General features: G+C 43.6%; 1 protein-coding gene across 2 annotated transcripts in view; it reads right to left on the bottom strand.

The window, feature by feature from the left end:
* Positions 1-3693: 3693 nt before the first annotated feature.
* Positions 3694-19844, bottom strand: part of TCERG1 (transcription elongation regulator 1) — a 57722-nt gene continuing 41571 nt past the window's right edge. For both annotated transcript variants that reach the window (XM_066591259.1, XM_066591260.1), the window contains 7 exons: positions 16473-16623; positions 10028-10192; positions 8925-9107; positions 8460-8639; positions 7804-7887; positions 6670-6770; positions 3694-4682 (listed from right to left, as the gene is read on the bottom strand). In XM_066591259.1, the coding sequence (XP_066447356.1) occupies positions 4481-4682; positions 6670-6770; positions 7804-7887; positions 8460-8639; positions 8925-9107; positions 10028-10192; positions 16473-16623 (1066 nt within the window). In that variant the 3' untranslated portion in view covers positions 3694-4480. The remainder of the gene's footprint in view (positions 4683-6669; positions 6771-7803; positions 7888-8459; positions 8640-8924; positions 9108-10027; positions 10193-16472; positions 16624-19844) is intronic.

Below are 19844 nucleotides of genomic sequence, written 5' to 3'. Positions count from 1 at the left end.
CTGTATCTCTTCCCTGGACGCTCTCTGCTTGACCTGGTCATCCAGCTCCCCCAGCCAGAGAAACAGAGATCTTGCGACGGACGTGGCTGCGACATTCGATTTCAGGGTATAGGCTGCCGTCTGCCATGCCCGCTTCATTAGGACGTCCACTTTGTCCATGGGATCCTTAGGGTGTGAGGAGTCCTCAAAGGGAAGTGCTGTTTTCCTGGCCATCCTGGCCACCTGCGCGTCTACCTTTGGGACATCCTCATAAATCCACACGTACTCCTCCGCGAACCGGAGCCTCTCTTTGTATGTTTATCTGCGCAGGCCCACTCGTCGGAGATTGCCTTCTTCAAGGTGGTATTCACCGGGAACACTGTCTTGTTTCTCGCTCTGAGCCCGCCTAACATATCATCCTGACCGTGTCTTCTATCTTCATGGTGTCTCTCACCGCCTTTACTAGTTGGTCGAGATCACCTGACGAAAAGTAGTAGTTTTTATTTTTGTCTTTAGCGTCGGGGGGGGGGGGGGGGGGGGGGAAATGGTCAAATAACTCGCCTTCAGAGAATTCGCCCAATGACTGCGCCGAGTCTGAGCTCGTTAACGGCGCGTAACTGGGCCTTTTGGGGGCTCTTTTTTCCTACTGGGCTGGGGGAAGATTAGAAATAGATGCTCAGACTTCTTCCCTAACAAGGGACCTTATGTCCTCCATGAACGTCGACTGTTCCTCTTTGAGGATTTTTGCCGTGCATTCTGGGCATAGTGCTTTTTTGTATGCCTTGTATAGTTTTTTAAAACACAGGGAGCACTTCCTGTGCCTTTTCTTGGGATCCTGCTTTGTTTTGGCGGATTCCCTGTCCTGCAATGAAACATGCATAGGCGTAAAAACACCGCGTACGCTGCCGCCCCATAAAACCAATTTTGTACATATTGCACCCTATTGGTTTTTAGATGGAACACTGGAGAATGGGAGGTAGGAGGAGCCTTTTCAAGTCTCTTGCTTCCTGTCCCTACAAGGTCAAGGGGCAATCTCCAGGTACTGCCGTCATGATGACGCCGGGGAAAATTGAAAAATTGTATGAAGAGTCTACCATTGACTTGCAGGAATGCTGCTTTCCAATAGGTGGCGCTGCAGAGGTATTGTTCCATCTCCCTTATTTGCATATTACCCGGAGGAGCATGAATGGCCTTATAAGTCTCCTCACTCACAGTCTAGGTTGCTCTCCCTAAGGAGAAACAATAGCGTTTCTGACCTATGTCACAGGCCTCTCTCTAGCCAAGCCAGAAACCTACTGCACACTGTGTATTGATTCTGGTTTGGCTTTCAATTCCCAGTCATTGTTACAAGGCTTGTATAGAGAGTCTAACCTTGAATTGCAGGAATGCTGCCTTCCAATAGGTGGCACTGTGGAGGTATTATTCCATCTCCCTTATTTGCATTTGGACTGGTAAAATGCCAGCAGCCAGCCAGACCCAATTATAGTGAAGGGGATCTATAGGGCATTGTTCAGGCCTGGTATGTTTTGGATCCAGGGCTACCCAAGGCAGAGCTAAACAACTGAAAGCAAAAGCACTGGTGTGAACCCAGCTTTCTGGATGACAGACTGCATTTAATATTCTAATTCTATTTCCTGAACATTACCCGCTATCCCAGTATAGTCTTCAACACAACAAGCAGTAGAATAGCTATAGGGGTTGCAATGGCAACCAGGCACCTAAGCCTGGGGGGCCCCTAATGTCCCCCCCGTACCACAATAATGAGCAATGGCCAACCACCCCCAACCATTCAGACCGCATGTAATGCCTTTGCTATTCCCACAGCGATCCTCACCAACGTGCCTCAGCTCCTCTTCCATGGCTCGGATGCTTCCTGTAGTGAGACTGGACGCCTTCAGGGTTTGTTCACACAGTGGGATTCTGCTGCTAAATTTTCTGTGTGGAATCTGCCTGTAAAACAGCAGCAGCAGAGATCTGTGTGCAAAATCTGCTTGCAGAATTTCTGATGTGCTTCCGTGGAAATGTTGTGTGAATCCACACGAAAATGCATTGCAAATTCCACACCTGAATTTTGATCATTGCCCGGGCTAAATCCAAGTGTAGCTCCACTGCAAAAACCATAGCACAATAGCCGCAGCTATGTGCAATGGCTTTACATGCGGATCCCATGCGGAAAATTCCGCAGCACAATTAGCCATGTGACTATACCCTCGCGGTAGGTGTACACAGCGGATTTCCCTGCAGTATGTTCTGCATGAATTCTGCCTGTAAAAAAACAAAAAAAAACACGGCAAAATCCAAAGTCTGCAGCGGTTTTTGCAATGGATCCTGTCAATGTGCAAAACCTGCTTGTAGGTTGCCATGTCAAAGAAGGACTTCTTAAGATGGAAATACGATCTTCCGCATCAGAATTCTGCACACAGATTGACCTTTTGACCACAAATCCACAACAAAAACCGTGGTAGAAACAGATTTAGCTGTGCTTTTTAGGAGACGGAATTCATGTAGAACATTTAGTGATGAATTCCACTCTGTGAACATACCCTAAGGGCTTTATCAGATGACAGAATGTGCAAATATGCTGGCCTAAGCGCAACGTATTTGTGTAGTGAATGAGGTTGATCTGTGAGCATATTACCACATAGTACTGTACTTGTGTACACAAGGTGAAGAACACTCCCTGCACTAATTTAAAAGGCTATTTAGCCAAATGAGGTCCAGATGTGTTCTTTTTCACAGAATTGCGCAGCATATGGCGCTTTTGCGCACCTCTCAGATTTCTACTGTAGGCCTTTGCTGCGCAATATGCAGAAAGATAGATCAGCTATTTTTTAGTGCATGCATAAAACATGTTCTTAAGAACGAACCTATTAACACCAATGGGTTCTATTCTCTGCACATTGCACGGCCACCATTGGAATTTGAGGGCACAGAGGGACCACTATTAGAATAGGAGGGGGTGGGGAGGTGTCACTATTGGTTTGTGGACGCAATATAGGTTTATAGGGGCACAGAGCATTGCCAGCTTGTGGGAGGTGGGGTGTAGAAGAGAAGAGTTACTGTGTAGGGGGTATACATAGTAGGCACTATTACTATAGCAAGTCACATAAAAGATAGGGTAGTGGCAGGATGGAGAGAGAGAATGTAAAGACAAAGTGTGACAATAAGTCTTCATATCAATCTAGTCCCAGCTGGAGTAGCAAACTGAATACAGACATCCCAAAGAAAGCTTCAACCGTGATCACTGGAGGTAACTGCACTGTAATCCCCATCACTGTACAGAACTGGTGACCATATGATTTAGACACACGCTAGAGCTAATTGTCATGTTATTAAAATAGTTTTCTAACACATTTCCAAAATGCTCCCCACCCCCGTTTTTTTGGCAGGAACAGTGATGCACGTGTTTTGGAGCTTGTGCCTTTAATCTCTTAAAACTCTAGTAATGTCCCTGGCTGCTAGTGCTGAATCAACGAGCCACTGAAGATGCCGCAGAACGTTTCGGCACACCACAGCTGGCAGCCATAAGGAACAGTAAGGAGAGAGGTCGAAGCTGAATTTTTGCATCCAGACCCATGGGCCTTTAGCTACGCCCGACAACCAGGTTATGATGGAGTAAGCAGGATGACAAATGCCTGTCTATCATGATAACTGTTGTACAGCATACACTGTAAGGTCTGGTAACATAGCAAACATCTACGCACACATTTACAATCAACATATATAAAAAAGGTTTATTGTACTTCAAATACATTAACCGAACAAACCCAACAAAATTAAACTTCAGAAACACAACTGGAGCATTAACCTTTACAAGAGTTACCTTGACGGGTAATCATCTACTGCAAATGAAATGAAGGTCAAACCAAGGACTTAAGCAAAAGAAAAGAAAAAAGAAAAAAACAAAAAAAACTTTTTTTTTTATACAGCAAATGTTGCTATCATATCTGTTTGATAGCAACACAAAGGCCTCGTTCTAAATAGTTTTTTGTTTTTTTTTTAAATCGACATTTCATGGGAAACGGAAAATAAAAAAATAAAACCTATGTAAAGAGATAGTAAGCTCCTTTGTTGGGACTCCAGCAATGTAATACCAGTTTCCTATCAAGGAGGAAAGGTCTGAAAAGAATTCAGAAAACATTGTCTTACTATGCAAACATGATGCAATACAATACCGTGTGACTGGGGGGTCCTCATACCACCGATTTTAATTCATTTGAACCTTTTGCAGATGACAAGACAGATTTGGGAAAGCCAGTCAAGCAAATAGGACAGCTGTGATACAGAAGACACTATAGGGTACATTGCTTGAGTGTTGCACATTTTTAGCCAAAAAGCTACTACTGCCGCTCCTCGTTCGTTTTAGATTTTTTTTTTTTAGAGTTGGTTTTCCTTTTTGCCGACTTGTAGTTTGATTTGTTACTGTGATCTGATATAAACCTTGCAAATGGCTCATGCAGTTGGTATGAACGGACGTTCTACCAGTCTCTGAAATGTCCCACTATTTTGTGGATCTTCGTGCAGGCTCAGAGGCAGTTGGTGGGGGAGGGGGGCCGCGGCGATCAAGGTCATCTACATAGGATACAATAAGCTTCCGTCGTTCGTCAGGAATGCAGTCAAGTACTAGATAGCGTTTGTCGTTTTGAAGAATCTTTTCCACATCCTTCAGGTGCTGGTCAGATTCTTGAACTAGTTTTTTTGATCTACAAAAGAAAAAAAAAACACAACAAAAAAAGAAAGTCTTTAGTAGATATGTAAGTGCATCTATTGGCAAGACTATTGAAGCAAGCATATCAGTGTGATCCCTATCTTAGTAACAGACTAGAAGACCATCCCGCCTATAGGCACCTGTGGGACATCTCATTCCAAAACCATGGGAATTACAGGGATTCTATCAGCAGGTTCATGCTGCCAAAACCACAGGCAGTTTGAACCCGGGACAAGGATGCCTGTTGCCCCAAGTGTTCTTATACCAAAACACTACAGCATTTGAGAACACACACACTTTGAAGTTTGACTCGGAGTTGAGTGATGAGGACGGGCCGCATGAAAATGGATAGTGCTCTCCCCTTTTGTGCATAAGGAGAAAGTGTGTGCGGCTCATAATCGGCCTTGCAATTCATCCCCGAGATGTACAACGGGGGTGCAGTCAAAACTCTGCAGGCCACCCCAGTTATTGCAGACCAAACTCATCTCTAGTGACTATTTCTTTTGTGCACAAGGCATGCTGGAACAGGAAAAGGTCTTCCCCAAACTGTATGCTGCAAATTACGTAGTGACAATTGTCTAAACTTTTTAGTATGCCGTAGCACTGATATGACCCATCACTGGAAATAAGAAGCCAGTGAAAAATGCTAGAAAACAGCCTTATTGCATCATGGCTTGATCAACTTTTACAGCTCTCTTCACACCAGCCTTAAGGCTTTTTCCAGGGAGAATACTATTGATCCTCAGGATAGGTCATCAATAGTTTGATCACCGGGGTCCATCACTCAGGACACCGACCAATCAGCTGAGCATGCTGACAGCACCGCAACAACACAGGGGTCGGAGCAGAAGTTTTTCCTCTGACCTCTGTGTAATTGCACGCAGAGCTCCCATGGATTTCAATAAGAGCCGCGCATGCAGTTACAAGCGCCGGCCACTCTACAGAGGTCGGTGCAGAGACTTTTGCTCTGACCTCTGTGTTATTACAGTGCTGTCAGCATGCGCACGATCAGCTGATCGTTCGGGGTCGTGAAAGACAGACCCCTATCCTGAGGATAGGTCATCAATAGTATTCTCCCTGGAAAACCCCTTTAAGTCCTAATTCCATGTCTCTGCTCCATTTTGGGGGTAAAGAAATGGAATTTAAAAAAATTAAATAAATGGATCCGTGTTTTCTCACATTGATTTCATTTTTTTTTAAACTGGAAAGCTAAAAACAAAGTTTGTTGTTTTTTTTTTAAAGAACTCCATTGAAATCAATGAGGGGGGGGGGGGGGAGATCTTTTTATTGTTTTAATTCCGTTTTTTTGCTCCAAAAAACAGAGCAGGCAGACAGGATTCTGACTGAAGCCTTAAAGCTTGTGTGAAATGAGATTAGGAAACCCAGATTGATTCATTCACCAGTCCAGCAACATACGTCTGCAGCTCCAAAGTGTAGTGGCGGTGTGCCTTACACCACTCCAATCGGCATTGTGTGTGGTGATCTTAGTCTTGTGTATAGCTGCTAAACCATGGAAACCCCATTCCATGACACACAGTTCTTGTGCGGATATCACTTTTCCTGATTCAATTGGAACTCTGTAGCGAGCAATGTGACAGAAAAGGAAAGGCGGCTTATGTGCCACGAGCTGACGCTTAGAGATGGTTTGGTCTACCAATTCTTGGCCGAGTTCCTATGCCAACACTTCCATTTTTTAGTTTTCCCATCGACAAAGCCATATGAGAGCTTGGGTATTTATGAATAAGCTGCAGTTATTGGGGTGGAAATCGTGTGACAATTTTCTATAAATCTCGTTTTGGGAGGGTAACAGAAAATAAACAGCTTTAGTCTAAGTGTCGTTACGATTGCAGCACTACCAAATACAGAATTTTTATGGTGAACTATTTTTAAAAAAAGTTAAATAAATACATTTTTGGGGGGAGACTTCTTAAAGAAAAAACTTTTTTAAACATAGGGTTTGTTTTACTTGCAATGTCACAAACCTGTATGTAATAAATTTTGTCTCTTTCAAGAGAGTCCTGAAGTCGGCTTTGGCAGTGACGTGTTTATCTCGGATATATTCTTCAAATACCCATTGTCTTTTCTGTCAACAAAGAAAAACGAACACTGTGAAAGGATATAAACCGACACAATGGAGTGCGTATCGCTCTAGACATAAATCCATAGCCAAGTTAGGCCTTGTTCACATGCTGGATTTTGCAGATTTAACAAGGACACCGATTTGGTGTAGAGCACACAATTCTTTCGTTGACTAACAGAACTCCATGCCACAGAGTAGATCACTTCTTCAAGTGGATTCCACGTTGGGAAATCTGCATGCAGATGTGCCCTACTGAAAAGGGTTAAAACTGCGTGCGGATCCACAGTAATCTAAAGTGTAAATCCACAGATATTGAGGCAGAATCCATGTGGGGAAATCCAATGCGGATTTCGCCATGTCAACATAGTCAAGAACTCAACATAGAACATATGAGGGTTGCTATATTAACCCCTTAGTGACCAGCCCATAGTGTTTCTACATCCTGCCTAAGGGGGCTTTAATCCCAGAGGACGTAAAAACATGCTTCCTCTGGGAATGAAAACCCTGCAGGCTCTGGACGTGACAGCTCCATGCTGTCGGTTACCAAAGGTAGCCGACATCCTGCAGCTATCATCCCGGCCACAGGACCCCTCCCCTGGTCACACAATCGCCAGTGTCCACTGGATAATGGCGATCGCATTAAAGTCAATCTAAAGTAAAAAGGGAAATTTTCAGCCCCCCTTACGGATCAGACCCATAAGGGGAGCTGAGGATACTTACCCCCTATCCTCCACAATGTCTGGCGGTGTTCTCGTCCCCATTGGACCTGATGCCGGCATCTGCGCATGCGCGCCAGACGGTATTACGTCACGCGCATGCGCAGAGGCCCGGGTAATTTTAAAACTCCCTGCTCTCGGCTGGTATAAGTACTACTGAATTGAGAACAATATCACTGAAGCCTTATAAATGCTCTCAAAATGTCACACACCAGTTAACGGCTCACAACAGATTGCACCACTATCTAATTAGTTGCATTAGGTTGATCAAAAAGGACACCCATTACAATTATAAATCTGACACTGATCATATTTCTTACCCGGTCACTGGAAGAAAACTTGATGTAGCGGGGATCATCTTTAATTATTTTCTTTACTTCCTTCCAAGTTGATGTTAAAGTGATCTGCAAAGAGGAACCTTTGTTGGAATGGCTGAATATCAGCAGTCACATTACAGGTACTTTAGTGTGAGTTAACGGTACAAAAACATGTAAACAGTCAATTTGTTTTGCTGACAACAGGTTAATTCTGGCAACTGGGTGGCAGCTGTAAAAGAACTTCTGCATCAGTGCGAGTAAAAAATTAATTGGCCGACTGACAGGAGTCAAATAATGGCTCTTTTACATGCATCAACAGTCTGGTAAGCGACTGCACGAGCGCTGGAGTCACCGCTAAGGAAGTCAGCACTCTGCAGAGCGTTCACACTGAAAGACTTTACTGCTGGATCGCAGGACTCCTACGTGAAGCGCTGATCGGGGAGCATTTAGGCAGAATGACAAGCCTGAGATGGGTTTTCAAAACCTGTGAATGAATAGTGACTGGTTTCTGTGCAATTACGCTGCACGATTATGGCTCAAATTCGTTTGTTTGAACGAATTCTGAGTGATAATGGTCCCGTGTAAATGGCCCAGAAGCCCAATGAATGATATAGTGGTTAGAACAGATCTGCCTTCCGAAACTTGTAGATAAGACTTACAGTATAGGTTTCATCAAGCAGCTGTCTGAAATGTTCACGCTTCTTTTTTGTAAGGGCATCAATGTGTTCATTGAAAAGCTTTTCCTTCTCTTCCCTTTCCAGCAAGGAGCCGGACTCCCATCGGTGATCTTTTCTAAGGGTTCTTCTGGTATCAGACCATGAAACATCAGATGATCGGACCTGTAATTAGGAATACCAATACATCAAAATCCATTTCTATGTGGGTATTGCATAGAGATGCCAGAATTTGTATGCAGTTGAGATAAAACAGTAAACATCAAAAGTCAAATTAGATTTTTTATCTTTGCTTCTCTTCCTGATTAAATCCTGTAGATCTGCAGATATTCTTTGTGCTACTTGTTTTTCGAACAACACAGAAATAAGCAAATCGCAGTATAAATTACCATTCGAATAAGATCATTCAGGGGTAAAAAGTCTACTAAGACACAGAAGGGTGATCATTACCATATCAGACAGAAGAGCTTTAAAGTTCTGTATTGCCTCCTCTCGCTTGTGCTGCTCCCGCTCCCTGTCAATCTCCTTGGTTTGCTCAGATCGCGCCTTTTGAACCTCCCGCTCTCGTTCGCGTAGGCTGGCCTCAATACGAGCTTGTCTTTCCAGTTCCTTCTCCTTTTCTGTATCTAAATTCTAGAGTTAAAAATGTGTCCTTTTATTTTCAAGCCCGAAGATATATAACAATAATCTGTATCCTATGTACCAAAAGGTTTTTTTAAATACACTCATGGAGGGACAATTAGTTCTGAAGACTTCTAAGCAATCCAATGTGCTGGCGTAAGTAGCAGCAATACAATGCATCAGATCATGGTCCATAAAAACGTATTCCAGTTAGCGAGAAAAATGGATTTAAAAGCATAATAAAACGTGTAAGCATCTGTTCACACAATGGTCAGGCTATGACACCTGAACTGATTTGCTTGACTTACACAACAAAATATACAATTATGCAAGGCAGGAATTTAGGAAAGTTTTGAAAAGTCCTATAAATATATGTTCTATCTAAATAGCTTGATTGTTTTATCATAAATGGAGATGAAAAGCCTGATGTTACCATCAACTCCAGCATGGAGAATCTACAGAAGTACCCTGTTTCCCCCCAAATAAGGCAGGGTCTTATATTAATGTTTGCTTTTTTACATGTATAGCTGCCTAGACCCTGTTTAAAACTGACTAACTGTAACTTGGGTGTATTTTTGGAGTAGGGCTTATAGTTCAAGCATCCTCAAATCCTGAAAAATACTGCATACTCAAAAATCCTGAACATTCATGCTAGGGCTCATTTTCGGGGTAGCTCTTATTCTCAAGGAAACCGGGTATTTAAAAAAAAAAAAAACAACACAAAATAGTGAAACAATGCGCAATGAATTACAAAGAGGACCTTTCTTTTGAAGCAAATCCTGTAATGAAAAAGTTAATATATACAATTTTGGTATTGTGGTTGCATAGCTCTTGAAACACAAAAGTGCCTAGAAAGCCAATAAACGGAGGTATGAAGACACGATAAAGTGGAAAGAAAACAAAAACAAACCTATTATTAGATGCATGCTTACTTTTACTATCTTCTCAATATACTGCTTGAAAAGCTCTTCCCTTGCCGAGGAGCTGTCTACAGCTTTGTACCGAGGATCGCTCTCGATTTTGTCTTTGACTTTACTCCAGCGAGACTGTGCATCCAAATGGTGACTGCCTAAGAGGTCGAAGAAGTCCTGCTTCACCTACAATCAAGGAGGCAAATGAGAACGGAGGCGATAGAACGTGACAACATTGTGTAGAAGGCCATTATGATTGCATTCCAGGTTCTCGTGACATGCCCTGCAATGTCCCGAAAAGTATGTAGGGTAAAACCTTCAAAAACAACTCTATTATCTTGTGTCTGGGTGTACACGTAAAGAGAATGCCTGTTCTGTCAATTTAGACACACAAGTTCTCGATGACAATAATGCAGCTTTAAGACTTGCTACCTACCACACACCAAGGCATCCACGGGTTGAGTATTTTAAATGTTATTACTAATCAAATTTGCATTAGTGCACGTTTTAGAAGACCTTATTTAACCCCATCATGCAACCCAAGGCATACATCTATGTGTGCGAGATTTGCATGGAGCAGCATGAGAAGCAGAGATACCACTCCATACATGGCGGGTGCTAGCTGTCGGACACCCACCTCCGCAACAGCCATTATAAGCATTTGAGAGTCTCAAAAAGCCCCTCCCGATGAGATTACGAAGTATTTTTTGTTGCCATGGCAGCCTAGGGCCTTCTGAAGGCCCCCAAGGCTGCTATGACTTATTGCCTATCAAGTCATGCCTGTGACACATCTTCCTAGACTGCCCGCCAGAACACATAATACATTGTATGGTACTGCGGCATACAATATGAGCGGTGGACTTGGCAGATTGTGGCAGGGACGCCAGGTTTCTAGGAGGACGTTTGGATGTACAAGGATTTTTTTCTTGGTTATCCAAGGTCCTGGAGCTGGAGCAGCGAAAGGAAAGAAACTGGGGCCTCTTTTGCGCAGATATTGCCCAGCTGGCGTTGTTTTATGGTAGAGAACCACCAGCGGCCTCGGAAATAATCTTGTCCATTCCGGCGTCGAAGAGGTGCGTGCCAAAGAAGGGAAGGCGTGTTAAAGACCGCTTATAGGCAACATCTGCAGCCCAGGACTAGAGTTCAAAAAGAGGAAACCGGGGTGGCCGATGCATGAGCCAGTAGTCTGGCCGTATCTAGAGGTGCTTCACTGAGAAATTTTCTCGCCTGGCCTATCTACTGCTCAATGTCTGTATGTTCTTCTGAAGATGACCAGTAAGAATGCTGCGACACAGTTGTTTAGCTCATTCTGTAATTGCCCTACTGACCCAGGTAGAAACAAAGACAGGGCAAAGTGCAGAATCCACAGCCTCAAATGATGATAGTTTGGTTTGGTGAACAGTTTGTCAGGAGGGTTCCATTCTTTGATGAACACCTCCTCAAATTCTGAATAAGAAGAGAAGACCTTTGGAGAACGCTTTGGGCGACTGAAAAAAAAAAACTTCCACGGAAAAAGTGAGTGACTTGTTCTTTTACCTGAAGGGTCTCTTTCACCACACCTATCAGCAGCTTTGGTGTCTGTTCCCCATTCAGGCGAGAATCGGAGACAGATTCCGAAAGTTCACCTTCAGAATAACTTGTCTCAGGGAGAGAACTCCAAATGTGTTGCCGAGGCGGGGAAGCTAGAAGATCGCCTTAAGTGATGAAGCCTTAAGTGATAACCGGTTTCTGGGACCTACCATGAGAGAAGTTGTGTATTGGAAGTACATAATCGTCAGACACACTTGGAGGCAGTTGACGGATAGGTTGATCCAGCCTGTCTATGATGGTTGTGGACACTTTAGTAAGGTCCAATACCGCTCAAGAGAGCATGCCCATTCTGGTTCGGCAGTCGACGAAAGCTGGACAGGAGCAGTGCCTGTGGGTGGATTGCCGGTCTTGAAGGAAGACAATTCCCTCAAGGGAATTTGGTACTGCAGTGAGCGCACACAAAATATGTGACTCTGGCTGAGCCCTGTTTGGAGTCTGATATGATGAGGGCCTACGGACAGTAATCAGTAGCGCTACTTGTAAATGGCTTACTGCTATGGGTACTGAAGAAGGAGCAATAGAGAAAGGGAGCTATCTCTATGGCTTACTGCTATGGGAGAAGAAGGTGGCCAGCTGAGTAAGAAAAGAGCTAAGAGCCAATAAGAAGGCAGATACTGGGCGTACTGGAGAGGGATAGAAAAAAAGAGAGTAGGCCAATCCCCTTACAGAACCAGCCTTTGATTGACCTGCAATTGTAGCGAAGGGAGTTGGGGTCTAAAGTAGTGAAGGCTGGAAAAGCGATGCAGCGGCGGGCAGCTAAACCTGTGGGTGAACCGCCAGAAGAGATAAGCACAGGCTCCGGTGGTGAGCAGCAAGTCCCGCACCCTTGGTGCTGTGCAAATGTGCCCACACCACATCAGTATCCATAGCAGCAGTGCCATTAATGGGGTCAAAAATCAGCGCTGCCTGGGGGGAGGACCCAGAAGATGTCCTGCAGCTACCCAAAAACTCACCACCAGAAGAAGAAAAAAAAAAAAAGACACTTCTCCAACCCAAGTGGAAACGTGGAAGTGTGAGAAGAAAGAACAGCAAGAAGAAGTAGATATGGCTGTCTGCTGAGGGAAGCCCCATGCCACCCAAACGGTATACTGTTGAAGGAACTTCCACCAAAGCTGGATGGATAGTTGATAACCAGTGAATTAAAGAGGTCTGCATCGTATGGACACCAAGCTAAAACTGAAGAAGCTTGGTGCCTGCAGGAGGGGTATAGCTGGTAGAAGGATCTAACATTTTGTTGCCTCCTAGTGCCAGTAGCTATACCCACAGTCTAAGCTGTGTCCCCCAATGCAATTGACGAGCAAAACCTTTTCCCATATTTATAATACATTTTAAAAAATCTAAACAAACCAAAAACACACATATTTGGTATCGCTGTGTCCGTAAATGTCCAATCAGAGTAACATTTATCTGACTTGCTGAATGTTGTCAGAAAATAAAAAATACATACTTCATGATGTCTCACAAAAAACGAGTCCTTGAACTACTATATAAACAAAAAAATTAAAAGTTATGACTTCCAGAAGATTGCAGTACAGAATAATTTTTTTTCCCAAAGATTTAATTTTTTTTTTTCTTCAAAGTAGTACAGTAACAAAAAATATATATTTTTAAAAATAATTTAGAATCATCGTAATTGTACGGACCCATGGAATAATGTCATTTTTTCCAGTGTGTACGCTGTAAAAACCACACCCCACACACGATAACAGAATTGCTTTTCCTCCCCCATTTCAGTCTATTTAAAAAAATTTTCAGTACATTATATGCTGCATTAAATAGTATCATGAAAAAAAAAAAAAATACACAACCGGTTCCGTAAAAACAAACCCTCAACACAGCTACGTCGGTAGTTAAATAAAAGTAATGTTTTTTGAAAGTGGGAAGGAAAAAGCAAAAATGAAAAAAAAAAAAAGAGGGGGTAAAGGCCCAACTGTCTCATAATGGCAGTACTATATGCAGACAGGGTTTTCAAGGTGGAACAGCTCTTATTATAATATATGATGTGTGCATCTCAGATACATAGTAAACAAATACAAATCTATGGATTTTAGAATATACCTAAAAGCATACACAAAACACTGGATAGCTGCAATTGGTTACAATAGAGTATTAAAAAGGAGGAAAAAACACTGTGACCAGCTTTCAGGACACTGAAAAAACCTCTTTGAGCCAAAATGTCAGTGCTCAGTGGTGTAAACAAGCGTCATGTTCCTAGATAGTCTCCCTGTTAGGAGAGAACTGCTCCTGTCAGGTTGGGGTAGCTGATAGCAGATTGGAGTACCTCCAGCGGTGATCTGCACTCCCCACTGCTGACTTCTTGTGTAAGTGACATTTAAGCCCATCCATTTTTCATGCATGACCTTTAGCTCAGATAGCAGCAACATATACTTAAGCGATTTGAGTTCAGAGTAAGGAGAAAACAAGTCCTACAACCAATCTTACTGTAGCAAACAAAGATCTCCAGAAGGTTGGATTTTGTAGTTGGTGCCGCCAGTAATCTATCAAGACTTTGTGGCCTTACTTCACGCTTTCTAGTTAAAGGGAACCCGTCAGCAGATACTTCATGCGGTCCTCGGAGAAAAGCTGCATGGAGAAGTGACAGGCACGCTGCCTAGGTGTCATCTACTACGTACATGGTGTCATACGACCAATCTTATGTTTTAAAGGGGCTTTCTGGAAAGGGGTCGTTTGTCAATTTTAACCCATCAACTGCATAGGTTTTAAAAAAGAAAAAAAAAATAAGTAGATTAGGGTTCCAGTGGTTGGAAGAAAGAACAGGGTGCCCAGTTTACCCCACTTCCAGGTCACTGCTGTACAGCTGCACCAACAGCAGTGAATGGAGTGCTCGCAATGCAATTATGGTGCGGCTCCATTAAATTCAATGAGGCTGCTAGAAACAGGCAAGCCCTACAGCTGTTGCATTAATGCAAGTTTATGTCCTGGCAGGGTTGTAGTAACGTGACAGAACGTAAGCTTACGTCCGTAATATGGATGGCACGGCTCAGGAGTGAGTCCACTCCATACCGTAGTGGGAGCCGACTGTCAGACGAATTCCCGCTGCAACAGTGGGGATTGACGACAACACCGATACCCACTCTTAATCCCTTACATATACCTCATGGCATGTAAAGGGGGGCAAAAGAGGGCATGCTCCCTCTGTGACGTTATCTACCCTCTGTGATTACATTATGCCATACATGGTCTGGGCTCGCTATTGTGAGTGATAATGCATTGCCACACAGAAGTACTGCCATGTATTATCAAAGTGATCGGAGCTTTGACGGGTCACAAAAAAAAAATAAAATAAATAATAATTTTGCCTCGTAAAAAATTCAATATGTACCCCAAAATGGTACCAATAAAAACTACAGCTCGTCACAAAAACACACAAACAAGCCCTCACAGAACTCTGTCTATGGAAAAGTAAAAAGAAGTTGGGGGACTTTGAATGCAACAATGTTTAAATAATAATAAGAATCGTTATTTGTATAGCGCTAACTTATTCCGCAGCGCTTTTTGTCTGCGTTCTCCCATCCTCTCCAAACATGGGAGAACACAGACAATACAACAATTACATGCGATGTACAATCAGTTTGAAGCAAACGGGGTGGGTGCGATATAGGAGGTACATGGGGGGATAAGGCATGGGGGAACACGGGCAGTACAGGGATTACATGTGGATATCAGTTATTAAGAAGCAAACAGGGTGGGGGAGTAAGGAGGTGCAGAGGTAGAGTTTGCATGCGATAGGCAGGGTTTTTTTTGTGGAAAAACCTAAAAATAAAATGTTGGCATTGTCATAATCATACCAGCCTGCAGAAATAAAAAAATGTTTCATGTAATTTATTCTGCATGATTAATGCTGTAAATAAAACAAAAAAGCAATGGCAGAATTGATTTTTTTTTGAGGACAGGAAAAGAAAACATTTTAATAAAAAGTCTTACAATACATTGGTACCCATAAAAGTTAGTTTGTCACACAAAAAACAAGCCCTCAGACAGCTATGTTGATGGGAAAATAAAAGTTATGGCTTTTGAAGAGTGGAGATGAAAATCCCCCAAAAATCGTTGCGTCCTTATGGCCAAAATAGGTAGTGTCCTTGAGGGGTTAAAGGTTAATAATTTTAAAAAGCGTCTGGATATGCGCTATAACAATAAATGAAGCAGTATTCATCTGTTGCCTTTCTCACCGCAGCACCAACCAATCCCCTGCCGGTCTCTCTTTACAAGCAGCCAACAGTGATGCTTCGTACTGCTGCTCAGCGCTAGAGCCAATCACTTGCTGTACTCCTGACAACATGGCTCCCAACACCAAGCAGTGACACTGTAGTAGAGTCATGGGATCGCTGCAGCGGTCACACGGTGTCAGCACTGCATCAGCAGGACACAATGAAAGCTGCACTGTGATTGGCTGCTATGGGCAAGACCGTTGTCATAGATCTACCCCAATAACTACGGGGCACAGAACCGGATTCTTCACAGGAGAGGTCAGTGATATTGTGGTGGATTTCTCAGGAACGAAGAACCAGAGCATCTAAGATGCTCCACAAATTTTGTGCTAACACTTTTCGAAAACGGATTGTGAAAGGTCTTGTTGATTGGGGAAGGGGGAATGACACACTAAAACCGCTGCAGTGTGACCATGTTAATCCTACATTGGAAAAAAAGAAGGAAATAAAAAAACACGGCCAGTTGATTGTAACCAGGGCAGCCACTATTTGCAATTGCTAACCTTTCCTGAAGTCACTGTAATGTGTACTGGGGGCACACTTGTGGGGACCCCAACTACAAGCTAAATGCATTTCAAACAAAGCAAAAGGTTAGGACAAACCCTTAAAAGTCTAGCGGTCAGTAGCGTTATGTGAATACGACTTACCTTTTCTCCTTTATTTTTGGAGTCCTCTTTCTCTTTCTTTCTTGCAGCAATCATGTATTCACTAAACAAGATTTCCCGATCCTTCATTTTTTCGATAGCTTTGAAGCGGAGATCTTTGGCATGTTTTGTTGCAAATTCACTAAATGTAGTCCTAAATAGAATGAAAAAAAGATAAAATAGGTCAGCACTACCCAATGGAAATCTATCCCAAAAGAAATGTATAGGTGCACGTTAAACCATGGCTGCAACATACAGTAGAAGCAGAAACAAAAAATGGCAACAGCACACTAAATACATTTACTATCAGAGGTATACATAACTATATTCAATACTCTAACCACATTAAATAATGCAAGGTTCTTGGTATATAATTTGATCAAATTACATTGGCCCATCTACCAACGTCCAGGTGACCAAGCTCTCAGATGGGTCCTAACACTAATACCCAAGAGAGGAGCATTCTGACAGGTAGGAACCCAACTTTCCCAGGTTCAGATTTACCACCTGGTATCAGCGTTAGGACCCATCTGAGAGCTTGGTCACCTGGATGTTGATAGATGGGCCAATGTAATTTGATCAAATTATATACCAAGAACCTTGCATTATTTAATATGGTTAGAGTATTGATTATAGGTATGTATACCTCTGATACAAAATAGAATGAAAGTCTGAGTCTTTGTAAAGAAAGCAAAATGTCAATTTTTATATGTGCATGCATATCACTCGTTGCAGAGAAAAGTTAAAGAAAAAAAAAGAAAAAAAATCAGCTTTGGTCGCCTAATTGTATTTGCTGTCCTTAAAGGTGTTGTACCGAGATAGGTAATAAAAATCTGATCAGTGGGGGGGGGGGGGGTCTCCCTGCTGAAACCCCCACCGATCCTGAGAATGGAGGTCCCCCTCTTCTCATCACTGCAGGAATGCTTCTCCCACCTGCAGTGATGTCAGACTGAATGGAACGAGGTCCACAAGTATACAACAAGCATTTACTGGCAAATGAAAAGTTTTGGTTCCATTGTGAAAATATGCTTTAAATTCAGAAAACTAACCAAAAGAGTAAGGGCTCCTGCCCATGGACGGATATTTGCCGCAGAATTCACAGCCGGCGTCCACACCGCTGATCCACAGCAAATAGCGTCCATAGCATGCTATGGGAAACGGATTCTTCCTGCACACTTGCAGAAACCAATTGCGGCTTCTGCAGGTGGAAAAAAAATTGACATGCTTCATTTTTCCGCAGAATCCGCGTGGACGGCTTCCATTGAAGTCAATGGAAGCTGTCTGATCCGTGGCACATCCACAATGACAAAGCAGTAGTTTAAATTTTAAAAAAAGTCTGTACTGCGTATGTCCGACTGTGAGCCGCGCGGACAATTCACAGTACAGAAGGAAATGAAACTAACCCTAAAGGATAATTTCACATCTGTGTCTGTCCCTCAGTCTTTGCTTCAATTTTTTGATTAAAAAAAAAACAAAAAACTGTAAACAAACTGGAACCATACATAGAGAGCAATACATTTTTTTGCTCTCAGTTCCATTCGCTGTCAGTTGTTCTGAATGGTAAAAAAGTGCAGCCTGCAGCGTTATTGTTTCCATCCACCAAAAAAAACCAAAAACAAATCAAAAAGCGGAAAGCACCTTCCCGTTTAGTTTTTTGCATTAAAGTCAATGACAAAGAAAAACAAACAAACTGAAGGGCTTCTGTCTGCTTTCAGTGTTGAAAGGATCCTTTTTATCAGTACACTGCAAAGCAAAACAATAGGTGACCTCAGAGGGAGGGAGAAGCCCGGACACCACCCACCAGTCAGGAGTGTGTATTGTGTGCACTGGGCTGGCTTGGAAGCAGAGCTCTGGTAGACCCCCTAGAGCAGTGGTGGCGAACCTATGGCACGCGTGCCAGAGGCGGCACTCAGAGCCTTCCCAGCTGGCACTCGCCGCCGTCGGCCGCTCACCACATTAGTAAATACTGGTAGGGGTGCCGCAGCTCCCCTGCTGGTATTCACTCAGCAGCGCTGCTAGAAGCACTGATCCCGGCGCACACTGTGATGTCAGTGTGCAGCTGGGATCCTCCTCCCCCCTCCTCTGACGTCTCCTACTTGGTTCCGCAAGAGCAGGGGAGGGGAGGAGGTGTCCGGCAGCATGTCACAATGTGCTCCTGGGATCAGTGGGATCAGTGGCAGAAACAGCGCCAAGCAGAGGAGCTGGGGGAGGGGGGGGAATTTGGGTCTCAGAGGGGGGGGGGGGTGCTATTGCTACAGGGGCCACTTTGGGATGTCGCTATTACTACTGGGGCCCACTGTGGGATGTCACTATTACTACTGGCTACTGTGGGATGTCACTATTACTACTGGGGATGCTGTGAAGTGTCACTATTACTACTGGGGACCACTGTTGGATGTCACTATTACAGCTGGGGCTGCTGTGGGATGTCACTATTACAGCTGGGGCTGCTGTGGGATGTCACTAGTACTGCTGGGCTGATGTGGGATGTCACTATTACCACTGAGACCACTGTGTGGTGTCACTATTACTACTGGGGGGCCACTGTGCAGTGTCACTATTACTGCTGGGGCCGCTGTGCGGAGTCACTATAACCACCAAAGCCGCTCTGGGGGGTCACTATTAGCGCTGGGGCTGCTCTGGGGGGACACCCTTACTGCTGGGGCCGCTTTGGGGGGGGGGGGGGGGGGGGGGTCAATATCACTGCTGGGATATGTTTACACGAAGTTGAAATGCTGTAGAATGTCCTCAGCGGAAATTTCCGTGGCAAATTCTGCAGCAATTCCACATCCAAAAGAAGTCAAAATCTGCACCCTGTCTATTTTGAAACAGCCTTGTCCTTTTAAGAATGACGGAGGTAAAAATCATATGTTGTGATAAGCCCCGCCCCCTGACATGTTGGCACTTTACAATAATAAGTGGGTTTTGAGTTGCAGTTTGGGCACTTGGTCTCTAAAAGGTTCGCCATCACTGCCCTAGAGTGAAACTTGTCCAGTGCGCAATGATCTGCATATCCAATAATCAGCTACTCCGAGTTCTGCTTCAGTTTGTAATCGGTCCACATTCAGTTAACTGATCAGTTTTAAAAGTACTCAAAACGCAGGTGTGAAAGCATTCTGATCCTCCTTGTACATCTAGGAATTTTAAAGTGGTTGTGCCAAGTTATAAAGTTATCACCTATTTACAGAATAGGAGATAACTAGGATTGGTGGTGGTCAGCAAACCGGGACCTCCACTGATCCAGAGAATGGGTAGGTCCCAAAAGTCTCTGAATGCACGGGACAAAAGATTCGCGCGTACTGATGATTCATTCATTCATTTTAATGGGAATGCTGGAGACTAACTACCAAGTGCTTGTATTTAATCTCCAGCACT

This window comes from Eleutherodactylus coqui, chromosome 2 (assembly GCF_035609145.1).
Source record: "Eleutherodactylus coqui strain aEleCoq1 chromosome 2, aEleCoq1.hap1, whole genome shotgun sequence".
NCBI classification, from domain to species: Eukaryota; Metazoa; Chordata; class Amphibia; order Anura; family Eleutherodactylidae; genus Eleutherodactylus; species Eleutherodactylus coqui.
This window is presented reverse-complemented; position numbering and strand designations above follow the sequence as displayed.